This window comes from Bactrocera latifrons, unplaced genomic scaffold, assembly GCF_001853355.1.
Source record: "Bactrocera latifrons isolate USDA-ARS-PBARC rearing strain unplaced genomic scaffold, ASM185335v1 scaffold_438, whole genome shotgun sequence".
Lineage (NCBI taxonomy): Eukaryota > Metazoa > Arthropoda > Insecta > Diptera > Tephritidae > Bactrocera > Bactrocera latifrons.
This window is the reverse complement of record NW_017537088.1, coordinates 117,247-136,696: the sequence shown is the minus strand read 5'-3', so window position 1 is coordinate 136,696 and position 19,450 is coordinate 117,247. Positions and strand designations below refer to the sequence as shown.

Below are 19,450 nucleotides of genomic sequence, written 5' to 3'. Positions count from 1 at the left end.
CACCTGCGGATTCGAAAGTTGCAACAACCACCACCTACACGCCTCTCCCAGGATCACCCACGAACAAACGCGACAAACTCGGATTTTTTCGACTCAWAGCGCTTTGTGGATTTATCAGRGTSTTCRTGATACATTTTYATAGGATTTCTAGGTACCCCCTTTTTAGGTTCGACCATCTAGGATAATCTAACAAAAATAAAATAAAATTAGTACAATTTTGTGACGCTACAAACTTTCAAATAAGTCAAGGAAAGGCTTAAGATCACATAAAAAAAAAATTAATTCATTCATTATTTACCGWAATTTTGGACTAACGTAGCCCAGAGAATTCCATTGGCTACCATATACTGTAGTTTAATCACCCCGAAACTATTCTAGTTAAGATCACTAAAACCATCTCTGAGCTTTTGTTATGTTGCCTAATTAATCACTAACGTTATCTTCTCAAATAATTTTTTTGTAACATGCCACTCCATTTCCCACTGGACAGCTTTTTATTATAATCTGCCCTTGCCTCTATTTTAGTCAAGTATACCCTCATATATGTATACCTCTTTTTAGTTCTGGCCGGAAAATGTTTTAAGTTTTGTTTATTCCACTTCCATCTAAATTTTTTCTACCCTGATCTATACTATATTGAGCAACATATTCTTGAGCGTTTTTCTTCAACTCTTTCCTGTTTTTTTTTTTACTCATCCGTTTCGGTAAATGATTTTGTGCCTTCAATGGAACACTGATTATACTATAAACTGGCCTTAACTGACAATGACTCTACGGTTTCTGCCACCGTTGGGGTAATCGCCAACGAGTGTCTGTCACTGTGCCATATTCATTTGTGTGGCGATTTTGAATGGCAAAGGGAATAAGTATCATAAGAAACAGAAATTTCCGTTTGTATACAGAACTTGGTGTTATGTTTTCTTATTTGTGGAAGACAAAACCATGAATGAGTGTACGGTGTATATGCCCTATGTATCATACGGCCATGTAGGAAATAGACCACATACTCTTGCTGAATCTGCTAAGGTGGAACTAAACTCGCACTGCACCAAATCTATTTTCGTAACTTGCAGAAATATGGAGGTCATGAAATTATGTAGTACTAAGGATATCGGATTAGTGGATTTGAGTAATTTGCAATTTTGGATTTGAGTAACCTCWAGTTAAGGAAAAGTTTCCATACAATTCAAAATCGTTAAGGTTTTGCCAGAGGAATCTAATGCAAAAGTACCATATATCGACAAAGAAGCGTCCAAWCTTGCGCTTTAAATACAATTGGAATTGTTCCGCAGAAGAAATCTATCTTCAGAAATCACAAACATTTCCTGCAGGGCTTTTTCTTCTTTCAGTAAACACTACGTCAAATTATAATGAAGTTAAGACATAATAATTTATAAATCAATGCTAGCACCGCTAACCACTGTATATTTCGGTTAATATTTACATTACAGGTCATCTACTGACAAAACTCAACGGAAATGAGTGATATACTATTCACAATTTGAATTTGATATTTAGCTAGCTGCTTCCAATGCAATCTGCTACTTCCTAGTCTTTTTTTTTAGTTCTTTAACTAAATTTAGTTCAAAGTGGTCATTGTGTCCGTTAATCAAGTAACAAAAGCGACATGTACGTTTATATCCAAATTAATGGAAGCTGACAAATTGATATGAGCTTATAGTTCAGCATTTAGTTTCTTTGACTCCTAAAAGCTTAGACTTCAAATCCGAAGCTTGCCCAAACTTCTATTCAAAATAAATCAAACAGCTCATTGGAAACCCCGTTACCTTACTCAAAGCCCGGCAAAAATCATGCTGATTTCGAACTATGACCGGTCAAAACTTTATGGGCCTTCTTCGACAACTCMTATTTTAGTAAGACTTCAAGCATTCCAGTTCTCCTCCACACTGATAAAGCAAAGGTGAAGTCATTGTTAGCGGTTCCCTAGTACTCATCGTTACTAAAAGAAGACACATTGTCGTTTAGCGAAATGTCAAGTGGGTAGAGAATTCGATTACCTATATTCTGGTTTAAACATACTGGAACTATAACTTGTTTTTTTTTTCTTCTAAATGTTAAGATGATCAATTTGTAGTTCGTTCTCAATGCACAAATAATGGGTGATCCTTTTCGAGGCTACCTATTTTTTTTTAAAGAAAGAACACAGAAACTAAAAATTTAATGAGGAATGCTTATTATCATTCGAAAGACCATTTTGGGCCATTTATTTTTTGAAGACTACACACCAATTTCGATAACTCGTTCAATAAATCAATTGATTGATGCTATATGTGGGAAATGGCGCCGTTTTGTTWAAACCAAAAGCGGCCGAGATCACCGGCATAATTTCTGAAGAAATATGAGCCGATGATTCCACCGACCCACGAACAACACCAAACCGTTCTTTTTTCTGGATGAAATGACAGATCTTGAATTTCTTCAAGTTGCTCTTCATCTCAAATGGTGCAATTTCGACAACGTTGGATGTTCTTGAAATTTTTCAAGAGCCCATAGAGCGAAGGGATGTCGCTTGGGAAGGTCAAACTGTATTTTATATACTTTCAATTTAAGATTTTGACGTAAAATGCGTCTAGTCSTTCCATACATCAGTGCGAGTTGCTGCGAACGACGCCGAATCTCTCCACGGTCTTCGTGTACACTCTCTGGAATTGAATTGAACTTTCGAATTGAGTTGAACGATTTTAAAAAGGTTTTTAAGGCGTAAGGCTATCCATGATGCCAAACTGAACAAAAATAAGATGACAGCTTGACATGACTCACACATGATCTGTCAAAAAAACGCTATTGAAGAAAGTACCTCTACTCGGATTACCCRTAAATTACTTTCGCCAAGATTCTGGAGCTTTTATTAACATTACCAGCCATAACGAACAAACTCGTATTCGTTGCTTAGTATTGGTCCAAAACTAGAACACCGAAGTTACACCGAAGCTATTATGGCCTGACCATTTTATATATAMATTTTTTAGGGCCTTCGACATTTCTGTTTAGGTGTTACAAACTTCGTGGCTAAMTAAATACACCCTGTTTAGGGCTGAATATATATGATTGAATATATACATATTAAACAGTTATCCTAAACTAAAGTATTATGTTAAAGCCTTTGCCAAAATATAGACCGAAGGCAGTTTATCAGCCTGTTCTTATTTGATTATACTTTAGAGGTACGAAAGTTGGTTTTAGTAAACTTCACTTTTACATTATGGCAATTTAGTATCAGATCGAGCCGCACTCCACTCGAGAATCCTCGCTTTCATAATCTTGAATTCATTAGTTTTTTTTCTCACATTTCCCCCTATTTTTCAATTATTTACTCGACTCTACGACTCTTTTTATGCCAACTTTGTGCTCACTCGCGGCAATGGCTATTGTTCCGACTCCTTAGGCTTTGACACGTTCCAGGCGACCAACAATCACGCTTCGCTGGGCTTGAATGACAGAGAACCTCCAACAGCTTTTTAGAAAACGCAAATTGGCGGAAAGCATTGTTACAATTACAAATTTGCTCAATAAGGAAAAAAAAAAAATCGATGAAAATATAATACATATGTGTATGTGTAGATGTGTACTGAGAAAATAGGTCTTAGAGTGTTTTGAACGCGAGCCAGCATTCAAAGCAGGCAATCAAGTAATTTATTGTGTGTTGACAAGTTACAGCAGAGCAACTTATGCATGTTCTAAAAACAATTTATTTACAGCTTAGTGTGATTGTTCTGCCTACATTTGCTAATTTTTCTCAAAAACCACCATATTTTGCAATTACTCTCCGTATTTCTATTACTTACATTTATTATCGTTACAGCAATCGCAACCAGGTGGCATCACCATACCGGCAACAGGTAGCGGCATTGAATCCGGCATACGTGGCGACTCACCGGCCATGAAGCGCCCGAAACTGGATGCCAGCGGCACAAATGATGATGACTCCATCGATGTGGCTGCCACATCGGGCACCTCGAGTCCGAGCACCAGCGCTGCCACAGCAACGGGCGGCAATATGGAACCATTTGTGCCCGGCGCCACCACCGTTATGCACCACGACGACTCCGATAACGAGGCGCTGATCGTGGACTGCGAGAGTCCGTTGCATGGTGCCGAATCGCCCAGTGAGTACCGAATCATAATTTGCTTATTTTTACTGGCATTCCATAAATTTTACAAGAATTTACAACAAAAAACAACACAAACAAATAATCTTACAAATGRCAACCATTATTATACATACTTACATATATAAAAGTCTTATAGGCCACTGTTTGGCGTTTGTCGTCGGATTTGCACAAGAATGCCAACAGCTTGTGGCAAGTTTTTCTTCAACGAGGTTTTTATTTGATTTTTTTTATAATATTCTAGCGCTCAGCGTCGTTTTGCTGCAGGCTCGCAGTCGTTTTACCTGCTTGCAACAGTGGCCACACAAAAAAATTCAAATGAATTCAATGCTTTTAAGATTTATTTCAGTTAGTGGGTCTGTGGGTTGCCACCGCAACTTGCTACTTACAAGCATTATACTCACATTGTTGCTATTGTATTTCGATTACCTATTTTTGTTGTTGCTGTGATGTTCGTACGCAACATTTTGTATCGAAATGGTACATCATGAAAAACTGTGTGACTTCGCTTTAGTTCGACGCAAGCATGGAGGCTGTGGCCCAATACCGCAGTGTGTGCAATAAGATGACCACCTGAAAAAAATAAGACTTCCATACAATTGGCTTTTTATTTTTTATTTAGAATAATTTTTGTTTGTTAAGTTCGTAAACGGAGAATATGTAGTTCTTCAGGGAAAATTTAATGGCATGGAATTTAATGAGAGTCTCTCTAATATGAAGATCTAGTTATATTTAGATTAGTAAAACTGAAATTTTCTGGGCTCATACCACGGAAATATTAAAAATTTTAGCCGGCGGAAATTGTGCTATTCAAATTATGTTTTTAGGCCGGAAGCATGCGCATCTCACATATTTAAGTGTTCAACAAGAGACATCAAAAGGCATCCAATACTCGTTCGTAGTACAGTATTTCAACACGTCTAAAGCTTTTCCGTCTGCGTTTCACTACATCAAGGTGGTCATAACGGTGCAGCGTAGTTTGACTGGCAGGCCGATTGCCGTTGTGATATAAAGATCTAGTACTCCGTTACCCAGTTAGTGAATACAGTCGCTCCGAATTTAATGGTGGAGTGTGTCAAGCTCCGTGCAGTGCTGAAGCGAGAAAGTTTTTAGAGATCACTGTTTACTTTCGAGCACAGGTCATTGATTCTATTGCCTGACGTCAATATCATAGAATAGCGTATGCTGGAAATTCCCTCTGTCCTCGAAACATTACGGATGATTGCCTGATCGCTCAGAAAGTTCATGAATAGTGCATGGATTACTCGATGTTTCTAGTGAATTTGTATGATTGATTGTGCCAAAGGTTTTTGACAAGTTGAACGCTACGAGAAGTTAGTATTCCAGCTGAAGATAGACTTGTGTCCGCTATGATGTGATAAGTGTTCGATATACTAACTGTGGACAGATCCTTCCCGACCTGATCTCTCCAACGSAGTTGAGGCCGTCTTCCTCCTCTGCTTCCGCCCTCGGGTACTGCGTCGAATACTCGCAGAGCTGGAGAATAGAAGACATCTTTGGTCACAACCTTCTTCCTTTCCGCCGTAGGGTTGGCACAAATCAGSGACATTTTGAAGATTTGCTTTGATGTGAATTGTAGCTAGATGAACGCCATCCACTCGGGTAAATGCCAGTACACGGCGACGGAGTCCCCGAGCCACCCAGAGGATAATTGATCCGGAAGTCGTGAGCTACTTGAGGTATTTGTAAAAGAATGGTGGCGCACAGAGAACTTGCGTGAACTCCTGCGCATGGCTCCATCCTCCATCATTTATACAGTTACTCTGACATTATATTCTGGGTGTTACAAACAACCTCCACGTTGGGACTGCACCAATTTGTACCATTCATGAAAATTTCTTGTGGTCACCTTATCCAATGAAAAGCCAGCCACATTGCAATTCAAATGTATGCCGATTCTAACTTATGTTTTCCCATTTATTCACCATTTTTGTTTTATTCGTTTTATGTTCAGCTGTCGATGTTTAAGCGAGCATGAGCTTGTTCTTGCATTAAATTGATCTCTCAATTGCCACACAAATATTGTTCAATAAAATTTGTCATACACATACACCTGCAACAACAACAAACACACACATTTATCTGCAATTGTACCTGCCACAATGAGTAGACTGACAACAACTGCCATACACAAAATCACCAATCTGGCAACACTGTTGCGCCCAAATCGCTGTAGTAACATATTAAATATGTTTGACAATTAACAATATGTTGCATACAACTACTATAGCAACAACAACATGTGAACTATCCAAAATTATATTTAAATGGCACATCTGCATTTATGTTTGTGTTGTTGTTTGTGGGCTAAGCCTTTCGCAGCCAAATTTACTGCCAACAAAAGCCACAACTTATTGTTTGTGTCAATATTTTCTCCGATATTGTCATCAATATTTTATTATGCTAAATTTACCGAGAAATATGTCCCATTTCGCTTCTTGTAACCGAGCAAATCATCATGATCGGGCGCCTCAGAGATTTGCATGTACCGAGAGTATTACGAGTGTCCTAACGACCGTATCTATTCGTGTTTCTAGCAACCTGGTTTCATTTTTGTTAGCTGGTTAGCTTGGTATGAGTATTATTGTCAATTGATTTGGTGGAATATGTTTACTTTCACTTCCACCGAAATCACCACGTTGGATAGTGAAGGATTTTTTACATTTCATTTGTTGTAACTGAACCACATTTCTTTTTGGAACGGTCGATTGTGGGTTGACTTCTCRGTTACAACCAAAAAGAAAAAGAGAATATTGCGCTGTTTTTTATGCTTGAATCATGTGGTTGATTTATACGGACGACTGAGGGAGAGAAATAGAGAGACAGATAGAAAGGGCGAGGGATATGGAGATAGATATAGATAAAAACGGACTGCTAGGGAGTGACTGATGTACATAGAATGTTATGTTATTATGTTATGATCACAATTTCTCCAGTCCTCGAAACACCTTTCATAAGCCACCCAAATCATTCGAACGGATTCGCGAGAGATGTCCAGCTTTTTTACTATCTCTTACCTTTTTAATATTTTTATTAGTTGAAGCGGTCGAAGGTCGTTCAGAACGAGGCATGTCTTCAACGACCTCTCGACCACCTTTGAAGGCTTTGTACCACTCGTTGACTTAAGTTTTTAATAAAACTGAATCACCGTAAGCTTTTTCCAATATTCGCAACGATTTCGCACACGAAATTCGGTWAGRAATACAAAATTTGAGACAAAAGCTTTKTTCGATATTTTTATTCAATTARTACAATCRCAATGCACTACTGAGGTGAACCACTTTACTTAACCTGGTTATCGAGCTAAACAGGACCTGCCGTAACGTAAAATCGACATATAATCGTTAGACTCGAGGCCACCCGAGTTGTCGTTTACTTGCMACAATGAAAAATTGCGTTTCTCAACGCTTTGGAGCAGGTGAAGTCGTACTGAAGCACTGGCAAGAAGTTTAGTTCTCTTGTTTTATTGTTATTGTTGCTACCACCGTTGCATAAACCATACAAATATTCTCGTTCTCTAATGCCGCCGCGCAATCAGCGTGGATATTTAGCAGCTAACTTAGCTAATATTTCTGAGTATTTATGCTTTTACTGTGACGGCGCATAAATRCTTTCAGAAATTCTGTGTTTTGTTTTCAGTTTTATTATTTTTTCATTTATGTTACTTAGGATGCACGTCAACCTAAAAATGTTGGCCACTTCATGCCTTTGACCAAGTAATAATTGCATAGAATAAATGTTACCAAAGTAATAAGAAAAAAACGTTTAATATCAGGGGCACTCGGTTGTGGCAACGTGACCCCATAAAGTCTGCAGAAATCTAAGCAAGTTCCACTACCTAAACTGTTTCTGCCTCAATATTTTCTCTATAAAATGTTCACCCCAGCGTAAGGACAGGATAGCATTCGCAGAAAATGTACTTTATGTAGTAAAGTACTTTTGACAGAACTTGTTGTAGATGCTGATTATCTGTGGATGTCAGGTAACAGTCTGTGGGTCCACCGTGCTTTGAGTGAGGTTTGCCACCCCGACGTCATATTGTCACGCTTTTGACACTCTCTTCTCTTTTGGCTCCTATAAGACGACTCAGATAACTTGTATATTCGCTCGTATTAGTCACCCTGGATGTCAATGGGCATCATACTGGATATTACTTCAGCAGTAWCGCTTGATATTGTACGAAAAACACTGATAACTTTTAGTGCCGACATGTGCATTGAGCTCATTTGTCTGGCGTATGCTTTAATGACTAGCCCCTGGGTCCATATTAGAGCCGCATATAATACAACCGATCTTATTACCTTTGCACAGCCTTTTTTGCCATCATTCTTGATAAGGCGTTTAGGATTTTATTCGCTTTACCTGCAGTGTATTACAGATGATACTTAAATTTAAGCCTTGAGTCTATTATTACTCCCAGATACTTTAGTTGTAGCTGTGAATGAATCTTAGACTCCCATATGGGGAGAGATGTACTTTCCTCTTCTTTTCTAGTACTTATGAGCAAGACTTCCGTCTTTTGCTCAGACTGTGCTGAACTCATTGAGTTAATGCACTCATTGCATTTGCTCCGAAAGTCATCTCGGTGTTTAGCTAGTGCTAAAACAATAAGATCGTCTGCAAGTAATTTAACGGCATTTTGGTTGGTGTTTCCTGAGCACCCTATCGTACTATGGGTTCCATGGTAGGGGCCTACAACCGAGCCTTGCGTTACTGCTCTCAAAATAAGGTAGCACTTGGTGCCTTCGTCAGTATCGAATAATACATAGGGTCGCCTGTTTTAAAAATAACTCAACAGTTTTCATAAGATATGTATTTAGGAGCGTGTTTTAATAAACAGCCTTGGTTATGTGTGGCCACTTTGCTGAGTTGAAGGCATACTTCACATTCAGAGTGATTAGCGCGCGTTATTTTTTTATGTCTATTTTTTTATTATTATTTTGCCACTTTTAATTTAATATTAATTAATGTTGGCCATTCTTTATTTTACGCATAAATTTTCAAACTGTGTCATTTCTCTCGTTCACTCACGCACTCACGTGCAGTCACTCACCCGGCTATGCATTTCTCAGTGCTGACACTTTTCACAGCTGGAGTTCGAATATACAACTGTAAATACGTAGATATGTATGTATGCATTTTGCCACAACGGTTTTCTGCGTCGATGGTCTCCGCGCTTAGTGCTGCCAGAGAACGCCGCTTCCGAGCTGTGAAATTCTCTTAGATGCAAATTTTTGTGTTTCCACATTTTTTGTTTTTACACAATTCTGTTTGTTTTTCATTATACTATATATGTATATAGAAATATATGTATTTTAATTTTTTTTTTACCGTTGCTTGCCTATTGCAATTATGTGAGAAATGCGTCTGCACAACAAATGGCAATGGCAAATAATGAAAATGTAAACAAGCTCGCAAATGCATGCCTACTTATGTATGTATGTATATACAGTGGCTCACAAAATTGATCACGGCATCAATACGTTCCTAATCGATGATAAAAAGCTCGTTTAAGATTTAAGATGAGAGAATCAAACACAAGTAATATTTCACTAAACAACAACAAATAAAGGCAAAAACACTAGGTAAATATAAAATATTTCAGTGTGATCAATTTTGTTACTTAATGTTAACAGAGTTAAAAGTTAATATTAAATTTTCGGCTTTGATTTTTCGAGGCATACTTAAACAAAAATTTGCGCATATTTCTGACGAAATGGGTTTCTTCTGCCATAATTCATTCAATGMGTCGATTTCGCTTGCGACCGCTTGCAATATTTTACATACACCGCAGTTTCTCGATGGTGTTGAATTGCGGAAGCCAATCACGTATAATAATATCAATGTCCTGAAGCAATTTGTGGGATTCCCTTGATGCATGTTTCGGATCTTTATCCTCTTGGCAGACAATGTCCGACTCTGCCGACTCCGACTCTTGTTTTTCGTTAACCTACTAACACCATAAAGAAGCCACCTCCAAACTGCAGCGTAGATTAAACGTGGCGTATTTATAATTTCGCACCTTTGCTGCTCCAGATCCCAAACGAATTACTTTAGTCTCCTATGCCTATAGGACCGTGTTCCAGTTCTTCTTACATTCTAGGTTTTGTATTGTTTGGCGATATTTTGCCGCAACTTCCTGTCTCTAAGTATCAGTGAATAGAGGATTTTTGGCCTTTGCTGGGCCTTTTAGATTTAGCATTTCATAATTTTTGCGGATTATCTCTGCACAAACCTTTAAATTAGTATGAATTATTTCAAAGACCGACTTGTTGGATTTATGTTTGACTGCATTTCTAAGACGGAATGAAAACGTAATGGCTTTTCAATTGAAACGTGTTTATCTCTGTGAGTCACTGTATATGCATTTCAATATATATATTAATGCAGTTGATTCCAGCAGTCGCACGTTGTTGCATTCAAATGAAGTGTTTAAACGTGCGTTCGTTGCTTAAGTCTTTCGTTTCGATGCGATGTACAGTGGTCGAAAATGCGTTCATTGGTACCATCGATGTCCAAAAAACATTTTATTAGATTAGCTTTGATCACTTATCAACATGCAACGAAGCTTGATAACAGTACTTTGTGTTTATTGCGTGTTCTGTTAAATTGTTTCTATCATGACGGCGTGAATCTTATTTAGTGGAAGATGGGGACCGGACCGTTGATTGCRGTACTTTTGAACGTAAAATTATGCTGAAACTGTGCATGGAGGGAAAAAGTTTCTATTATATTTTTTCCTGTCAATATCGTCAACTATATTATTTAATGTACTTCACAACGTGAAAAACTCCGTAATTAGATAAAGCAAAGGTAAACCCTAAACCAGTTTTAACTAGATGTTGGCGCGTTACGCCCAGAAAAATCCCTTTAAAGGTTAGGTTAGGTTAGGTTAGTATGGTAAGCCAATGAGGCACTCATGGACCAGTTTTGGTAATTTGCGATGCCAGATGGAGTTCAGTTACTAGGTCCATGAGTTGTGGTCATCCTTTAATATTGAACGAAGAAGTCTATAGGACCATTTTTAAAAATGCAAAAAAAAAAAAAAAATTAAATAATGATTTTTAAGCACCAGTTGGCACAATGCTAACCACTGTGCACTGCCGTCCTCGCTAAGCATCTTGCGTTCAACGCTTTCCGCCTCTTTCGCACGTCGTTTCGATTACGCTCCCGCTGTAATTGTGCTTGCTGTTGCTGCCGCAGTTGCAAGTATGCTCTTGTTATGATGATTGTCGCTTTGCGCATGCAATTTTCTTCCAGCTGTTACGCAACACTCATTGTGCATTGTCTCGTTGTTTGTTTGTTTAAATTATTTTTTAATTTACTACCGTGGCTTCTGCTGTGACTACGTCGCGTTTTAGCACGCCTGCTTGTCAAATTGCTTCATATTTCTGCGAAAGAGAATCTCAATTGTTCAACTTGCAACACGGCGCTGTTTGTGCCACAATTGCTGGTGCCAGTGCAAAGTGGCGTTGTTAGAACGTGTTAATTTGTTTATGGACTTGCAGTTATTTATTAGACAACAGCTCCGTAAACTTTTATGTTATCGGAAAAATGTATGTTGTGTTCTTCTTGAAAGTAAGGTTAGGTTTATCATGCACCATGGTTCCCTTATATAGTAAGGGTTCAGTTAATTTGTCAACGGAAAATTCAAGCGATTATGAAGTTGTTAGTGATAGAAATATTATATTTCTACAAAACTAAGAAGATAATTCTAAGAACTTATGAATATCTTATCTTTTCCCGACAATGCACTTTCGTTCGCTTTTATTTAATATTTCGAACCAATATACTCGTATCTAACAAATGTATATTAATTCCATTCCTCTGTTTTAATAGCAACAATAGAGTTGCCACACTTACATAAATTCAAGCTCAATAATAATTGAGCCAAATAAGCACAAAGCAGCACTACAGAAAATTTAGTCAAGAAATCTATTGGGAATCGGCTGGCTCGGTTCTTTCTCGAAATAACCGCAGAACACTTTATGAAATCGCCTGAACAAAGTCATCAGCAATATTATTTCGTAGGCATCACACGTTGTTTTAATTGGTCATCCGATAGTTTATATACAAGATGTGCTCCAACACAAACAGGGCTTTAAAAAAACAGAACAAATGAGTTTTTCGGCAAAATCAATTTTTTTTATTCAAAATAGTCTCCTTCTGCTTCTATACAGCTTTTTGCACGGTCCAAAAGCATGTCGAACGAGTGTTTTAGCTCGTTGGCTGGTGTGGCCGCCAGTATGCCGGTGCAAGCCTTTCGAATGGCCTCTACGTCTGCATAACGCTTTCCTTTTAATGAGCAAACGGATTTTTCCGAAAAGGAAGAAGTCGCACGGTGCCATATTAGGTGAATACTGGAAGTAGTTAGTATCAATGTTTTGGAGATGTTCAATTCCCTTTCCAGGCACTTCAATAATGATTTCGGCTGATTTTTGATGAGTTCACTCACAGTTTCGATGGAATTTCCGGTGAACACGGATTTTGAATGGCCCACATGTTGGTCGTCATTTATGTCCTCACGCCCACTTTGAAAATGTTGAAACCACTGCACTCTGCTACGGGATAGGCAATCAGCGCCATAAACTTGTTTCAACAATTGAAACATTTCATTAAAAGTTTTGCCAATTTTAAAACAAAACCTAATGTTGGCTCTTTGTTCGAAGCTCATTTTCGCACCGATAACACAAACATACTGACACYTAAAACGCAATAACTTCACATCCAATCTATGAAATATCATGAAATTCTCACTGGACAATCGATAAAGATAGCCACCAGGGCGCGCTAGATTCAATGGAATGCTTTTGAATGCATTGTAATTCAGTAACCGGTAACTGCACAACGATTTCTTAAGACATATCTAACAATACTCCAGGCATAAAAAGGATTCAGCAAATATAAATAGTCCAACTGAAAAAGAAGTGCCAACCAGCTCGAAATAATATGGTGGGTGAGGATGCCGTTCGGTAATATAACCAACCAAAGCTCTTTTGGTGCTCTACAAAATTCATTTTCGTTTATGTCCTGATCGCTTTCGTATTATTGATATCCGAATTTCTCACACGAAACACATCAGAGTTTTATCGGATTTGTGGGCATTTCATTCGTTTGCCATAAGAGCTTGTAATTCTCAAATAGTTTACATAAAATAAAATTCCGACTAATAATGAATAGAATGGCAAAATTCACCTACGTATTAGATTCCATTCGGATATCTCAAAAACTGACGAACAAGTTTTTATGGCGCCTAAAAAACTTCTTCTAAAAAAGGCTGTGTCAAACCCGGTTTTAGACTCATAGTCGCTATTGCAATGTTGTTCACAAATGTTCCGTAGAACATTTCCCGCATACGCGATTTTCTCGTTTTTTTGATTCCCTGCAAATTGACTCGCTCTAATATATATATGTACATACTCTGTTAAATTTTTTTTTTACCACGCTCTAATTCAACTTTTTGTATCTGCTGAATTTATAATCAAATATCATTATTTTTTCTGAGCTTTAAAATATGAACCGTCCTTGTATGCTTCACATCCCATTGTCATATGTCTTACCAAGTCGAAATAGTTGTATCTAAGTCACTACTAAAGTGACCGCTAAATATGTTTGGCTTACTTAATATTCGAAACCTTTTTGCTTAAGTTTTAGTAAGGCTGACACATAAATAAAACTGATACTATATAGCAAAACAGGTTATCTAGTACAATAATAAAAAAATGTTTAACTAAAAATCTTAATTGAAACCAGGTGGCAACAAAAATATTCTTACAAAAATATATAAATAAATATATAAAGTAAATATCTACAAATATATATGCATCTGCAACTATTTCCAAGCTGTTCGCGTGTAAGTTTTCACGTTTTTATTGTTGTTGGCAGCAGTTACGCATRTGTCAAAGATCCTCGCCTACTTTTGTTGTTTGACACGTTAATTGGGTATAAATTACAAGCACAGTGGCAAGCACAGTCTATGACAGCGTAAAAGAGTTAGTCGTTGCAGAGTAAGAAAGAAAGAGAGAGAGAGAAAATAAATAAAATTGAACAAAGTACACATCTATATCTATATTAGGGTGCGGCAAAAAGTATCCAATGAAATTCAAGGGCTTAAACGAACGCATGCAAAAAAAAAAACACAAAGCTTTAAAATGTACAGATTGTTAAGGCGAAACAAAGATTTTTTTTTTTTTTTTGTTTTTGTTTTGTTTTTTAGCTGCATCCGGAAACCAGCTGCTGGATTTCCAAACATTTTTATGAAAAAGTCAAAAAAGATTATTCAAATATTTCCCTTTGCTCAGAAGTTGTAATAAATTAGTTAATTTTTTATATGAGAAAGTTTGTGGAAATTAGAATTTAAACCCCTTAAAATAAAGCTTAAGATCCTTGATATTAGAGTTTTTTTTTTTTGCTCACCCTAATATATAAATACATATGTGCAGTAATGTGCGAAACTTAGATAGTTCTTGTTCTTGGTGTATATAAATACTATATATTATTTTCTGAAAGGTGTCGTCATAATAATTTCCCCGAAGTATGTAGAGTCTCTTCAATGCTTCAAGGCAAAACATACTTTTATTCAACCAAAAAACATCTCTAATCTTACCCTCTTTCTTAAACATTCATTTTTTTTTTTTGTTTTTGTTTTGTTTTTTGGTGTCGAACCAAATTAGCTTTCAATCATTTTCGAACAAAATCAGACACTTTGGAGTTTGGAAGAAATGCCATACTTGACATAATGAAACAAGCATATTTACACTCGTGGCCACGCAAACCTTACCACTCAAAATTTTCAAGTATTGTGAATAAAAGAAAAAATATTAAAAATTAAAAACAAAACATATTCAGTTAGAGATAAATTAATTGAGCTTTACAAAATGAGCTCGAAATGTAAGAGACTGACATGCGATGGAAAWTTTTTTTTATTTATTTATTGTAATTTAATTTCATTTACACTGTAATTGAAATTAATATTTTATTTTATTTGTTYTTCAATTGAAACACGAAGCTTAGTCGGTGTATCACTTTGAAAACAATAAAATCGGCCTCTTTTTTACAAGCACAGAAAAGCTAATTTGTGTTTTACTCATTAAACGTAATAAATTAAAAACTATAATTATAATTAGATAWTATAATTTAGTTTACTTGTGCATAATAARAATATAAAAAAAATTAATAAAATCCCGAACGAACAAAAAAGCCCTAAAAAATTTAATAAATTATAGTAGTAAGGTTTGCGTGATCACGAGTGTACTTTCACATTTTTTAGCATATTTATTTTTTATATACAAGAAAATAATTTCGACTGTTAACCGCTTTTAGTGCTTTTAAATTACTCTTATAATCGTAGACCATTATTAAATTGGAATCTTCCTTCCGCGTGAAGAGCATATCAAAACACTCAGTTGCATATATTTTTCACAACACTATGTGCATACATACCTCTGCAGAATGACAAATTAAAACATTTGACCAAAGTAGACACAAAAAAAAAAAGAAAAAAAAAACAACAAATGTCAACAACCACAAATTAAAGACACACAATTAGTATTTATGAGATACTTATACAGCAATTATAGCAATATTTATAATTTCAAGCACTACACATACTATACATATGTATCTGCATGTATATATCTTATGTATATAAACCAAATGTAACCACTCTTGTTGGACACGACTGAATTGTGTGCTGTTGGCCATGATTGTAGTGAGAACGCCCAGAAACACCTTACACAGATGTCTAACAAATGTATGCATAGGCTTTGCTGCGTACATATACATATGTATATACGCATACATACAGTCATGTGAAAAATAATAGGGACACTTGCTTGAGAATAGGTAAAAATAAAATCTGATTAATTTTAAAAAAATTATCAGAAATGTAACGTGCAATTGTTTGCTGGGGTGTCACTGAAGTAAAGAAAAAATATTTGGCGTCGTTTCGCAGCTCTTGATCATTTTGTGAAGTAAGATCGTTTTATAGTGTGCGAAATAATAGGGACGGGAATATTAAATTGGTGTTGGTTTTGAAATATTGGGATTCTTAAAAATTTTTAAGCAATAAAGCTATTGTATATAAGATTTTATATGATCATAAATTGAGAAATTTACCATATAATTTAACTTAGTAATTTAAAATGGGCTGAGGACAACACTGCAGCGCAGAGCTGCGTAAGCAAATAAAACACCTCCACAATCAGGGATTTTCGTACCGGAAAATAGCCAAAACGTTGAATTACTCCAAGAGAATGGTAGAGAATGCAATAAAATATAAGCCTCAGAAAGAAACGCGTGGACGAAAATCAAAAATATCTTCAACTCGTGAAAGGAATGTAATGCGATTATTAAAAAAGGATCCCTTTGCATCCCCTTGTGAACTTAAAAGGAATTTTATTTGGACGTCAACACTTCTACCATTCGTAAATGGCTAATTAATAAAAATTTAAAAGCAAAGAGACCCAGAAAAGTACCTTTTCTGTCCAAACCAAATGTGATTAAAAGGTTACATTTTGCTAATGAGCACGTCAAGTGGCCAGCGGAGAAATGGCGCAATATCCTGTGGTCAGATGAGACCAAATGCAATCTTTTTCACCCTGACTGCGGTACTCAACATGTGCGCAGGCCAGTGAACACAGATTTTAACCCGCAATATACAGTTAAAACTATAAAACAGGGAGGAGAATCAATTATGGTGGAGGGATGCTTCTGTTACCAAGGAGTTGGTCCAATATATCGAATTGAGGACACAATGATAGCAGTGACTTATTGCAATATATTAAATGAGGTTATGCCGCCTTATGCAGAGGAAAACATGCCCCTTCGATGGGTGTTCCAGCAAGACAACGACCCAAAACACACATCGAAGCTAGCAAAAAAATGGTTCTCGGATAACAATATAAACGTGTTAAGCTGGCCTGCTCAATGACCGGACTTAAATCCCATCGAGAACTTGTGGCAACAAGTGAAAGTAGCTTTGAAGGGTAAAAAAGCAACAAACAAAGATGCACTTTGGCTACTAATACAGGAAGCGTGGAAAGCTATTCCCCGGGCCACGTGCCAAAAATTAATTGACTCATTACCTCGCCGATGTCTGRCTGTCATTCAAAATAAAGGATTTGCAACGAAGAATTGAAGAATCAAATACTAAAAGTCAAAAGAATTTTGTAAAAAAAAGTTAATTGAACATTTTTTTTTAACTGCAATTGTCCCTATTTTTTCACAACATAGTTGGGGTAAAACTAGTAAAATAATTAATTTTTTTCTTCTTTGAATTGAATTCGAGTTATTTGCTCTAATATCCTTATGGTGAAAACATAAATCTATTTAAAAATAAAAACACCATTTCAAACTTAATGAAAATATGCTTTTTCTTTGCATTTTTACGAAATACCGCCATGTGTCCCTATTATTTTTCACATGACTGTACATTTGTAATTAAAGTACATGCTTAGTTGCTGACTTATGTCGCGAAAAATGCAACTTTCGATTAAAAATGCGCGAATTCGCGAATTGCGTACACGAGAATTGTGGAAATTAACAATGAATTAAGGAGCTCAAGTTTTCGGTATTCATACTAAAATAATACGGTAGATTTTATATACTAAGTATATACATATGGTATATGTACTATATAGAACCATTTATGTTGGTACAAATGGAAGCATAGTTGTTGTCATATATATGCACAAATCCATATAAATGCATGTATACACTATATATATACACTGTACATATGACATATATTATATGTATATACCTACACTTGACACACAACCAATTATATACACGGCCCGCCAGTCGTACGCTCTGACGCATTGGCTCGCACACTTATGCACATAAATTTACACCTTATTGGCCCCCATACCGAGGGAAAATGCCAATTAGGAAACAGTAAACAAAAAATTCAGCCATAACAACAACAATTGCTCCATCGCTCCAAAGTGGTTATTGCCTCAAATGGTAGATATATTTTTTAGTAATTAACAGTTTTTATTTAGTATTGGCAATATTTTACGTCCAATTTATGACTCCTGCTAAAATTCCTCAAATTAAAACGCGCACAATTAAGCGATCTTGAGATTAATTATGCGTATATTTTTAGCCGAAGCAAAAGCGAGCTTTTTTGATTCGTGTTCTTTTTAATTATTAGCACTCATTCTAAAATACAAGCACTTATAGATTCCAAACTAAATACTGCGGAAAATTTAAGTTTTYTAGTTTTTGAATATTATGCATGGCTGTGAAATTTTTAAGAAGTGAGAGCAATTTGAAGCCCTCAAAGAAGACCAATATTTGTTAACCTATCGATTTAAACATAATCTAACATACCGATTTAAATTTTATAGTTTCCGAGTACCATCGTCACCCGATTTGAGAAGATTAAGTTTCGAAAAATGTTCTTCTAAACAATTTTTCATGCTGACTGAGTTCCAAAAACCTCCTACTACTATTTATAATAGAATTACTTACCCAATACCACATTTTTAGGCCGACTGAGCTCATACACGGACCCTTTTATCACTCATTATGAGCCAGTTCTCTTTTGGTGTGGCGCACGTTGGCATTCACACGAACGACATGGTTTCGATAACTTGAGTGGAATAATTCCCTTTCACACAGAAACATACACCAATTTTCAGTCGATTTCTGCTGTAGATCTTATTTCTATTGCTTTTTATATTTATCAATAAACTGAATATTTTAAATCATGGGTGCCCTCCGTTGTTATACAAGGTGCGTCCCAAAGTAAAYAGGACTTAAAAAAACAAAGAACAAATGATKTTTGYTACAAAATCAGTTTATTTTATTCAAAATAGTCTCCTTCTGTTTCAATACAGCTTTTTGCAYGGTYCAAAAGCATGTCGAACGAGTGTTTTAGCTCGTTGGCGGGTAYGGCCGCCAGCATGCCGATTCAAGCCTTTTGAATGGCCYCTACGTATGGGCAAATGCATTTTTTCGAAAAGKAAGAARTCGCACKGTGTYATATCAGGTGAATACGGGGAGTGGTTAATGGTTAAAATGTGATTTTTGGTSAAATAATCGTCCTTCGAATCTTGGATTCTGAGCAATTTTTGGTCGTCAGTCAATTTGTGCGGAACAAACGGTACACACACCTTTCGTAAGCCCAAATGTTCGGCCAAAATGCGATAAATCGATGTTTTGGAGATGTTCAATTCCCTTTCCATGMAYTTMAATAATGATTTCGGCTGATTTTTGATGAATTCGCGCACAGTTTCGATGGAATTTCCGCTGATCATGGATTTTGATTGGCCCACATGTAGATCGTCATTTAT

The 19,450-nt window shown here is 36.4% G+C and overlaps 1 protein-coding gene across 4 annotated transcripts in view; it reads left to right on the top strand.

Annotated features, from left to right (window-relative positions):
• Positions 1 to 19,450, top strand: part of LOC108972899 (putative DNA helicase Ino80) — an 80,607-nt gene that overhangs the window by 36,169 nt on the left and 24,988 nt on the right. For all 4 annotated transcript variants that reach the window (XR_001993681.1, XM_018939790.1, XM_018939789.1 and 1 more), the window contains one exon: positions 3,824 to 4,127. Coding sequence is in view for 3 of the 4 variants with exons in the window: in XM_018939790.1 (XP_018795335.1) it covers positions 3,824 to 4,127 (304 nt within the window). In the remaining variant the exon portion in view is untranslated. The remainder of the gene's footprint in view (positions 1 to 3,823; positions 4,128 to 19,450) is intronic.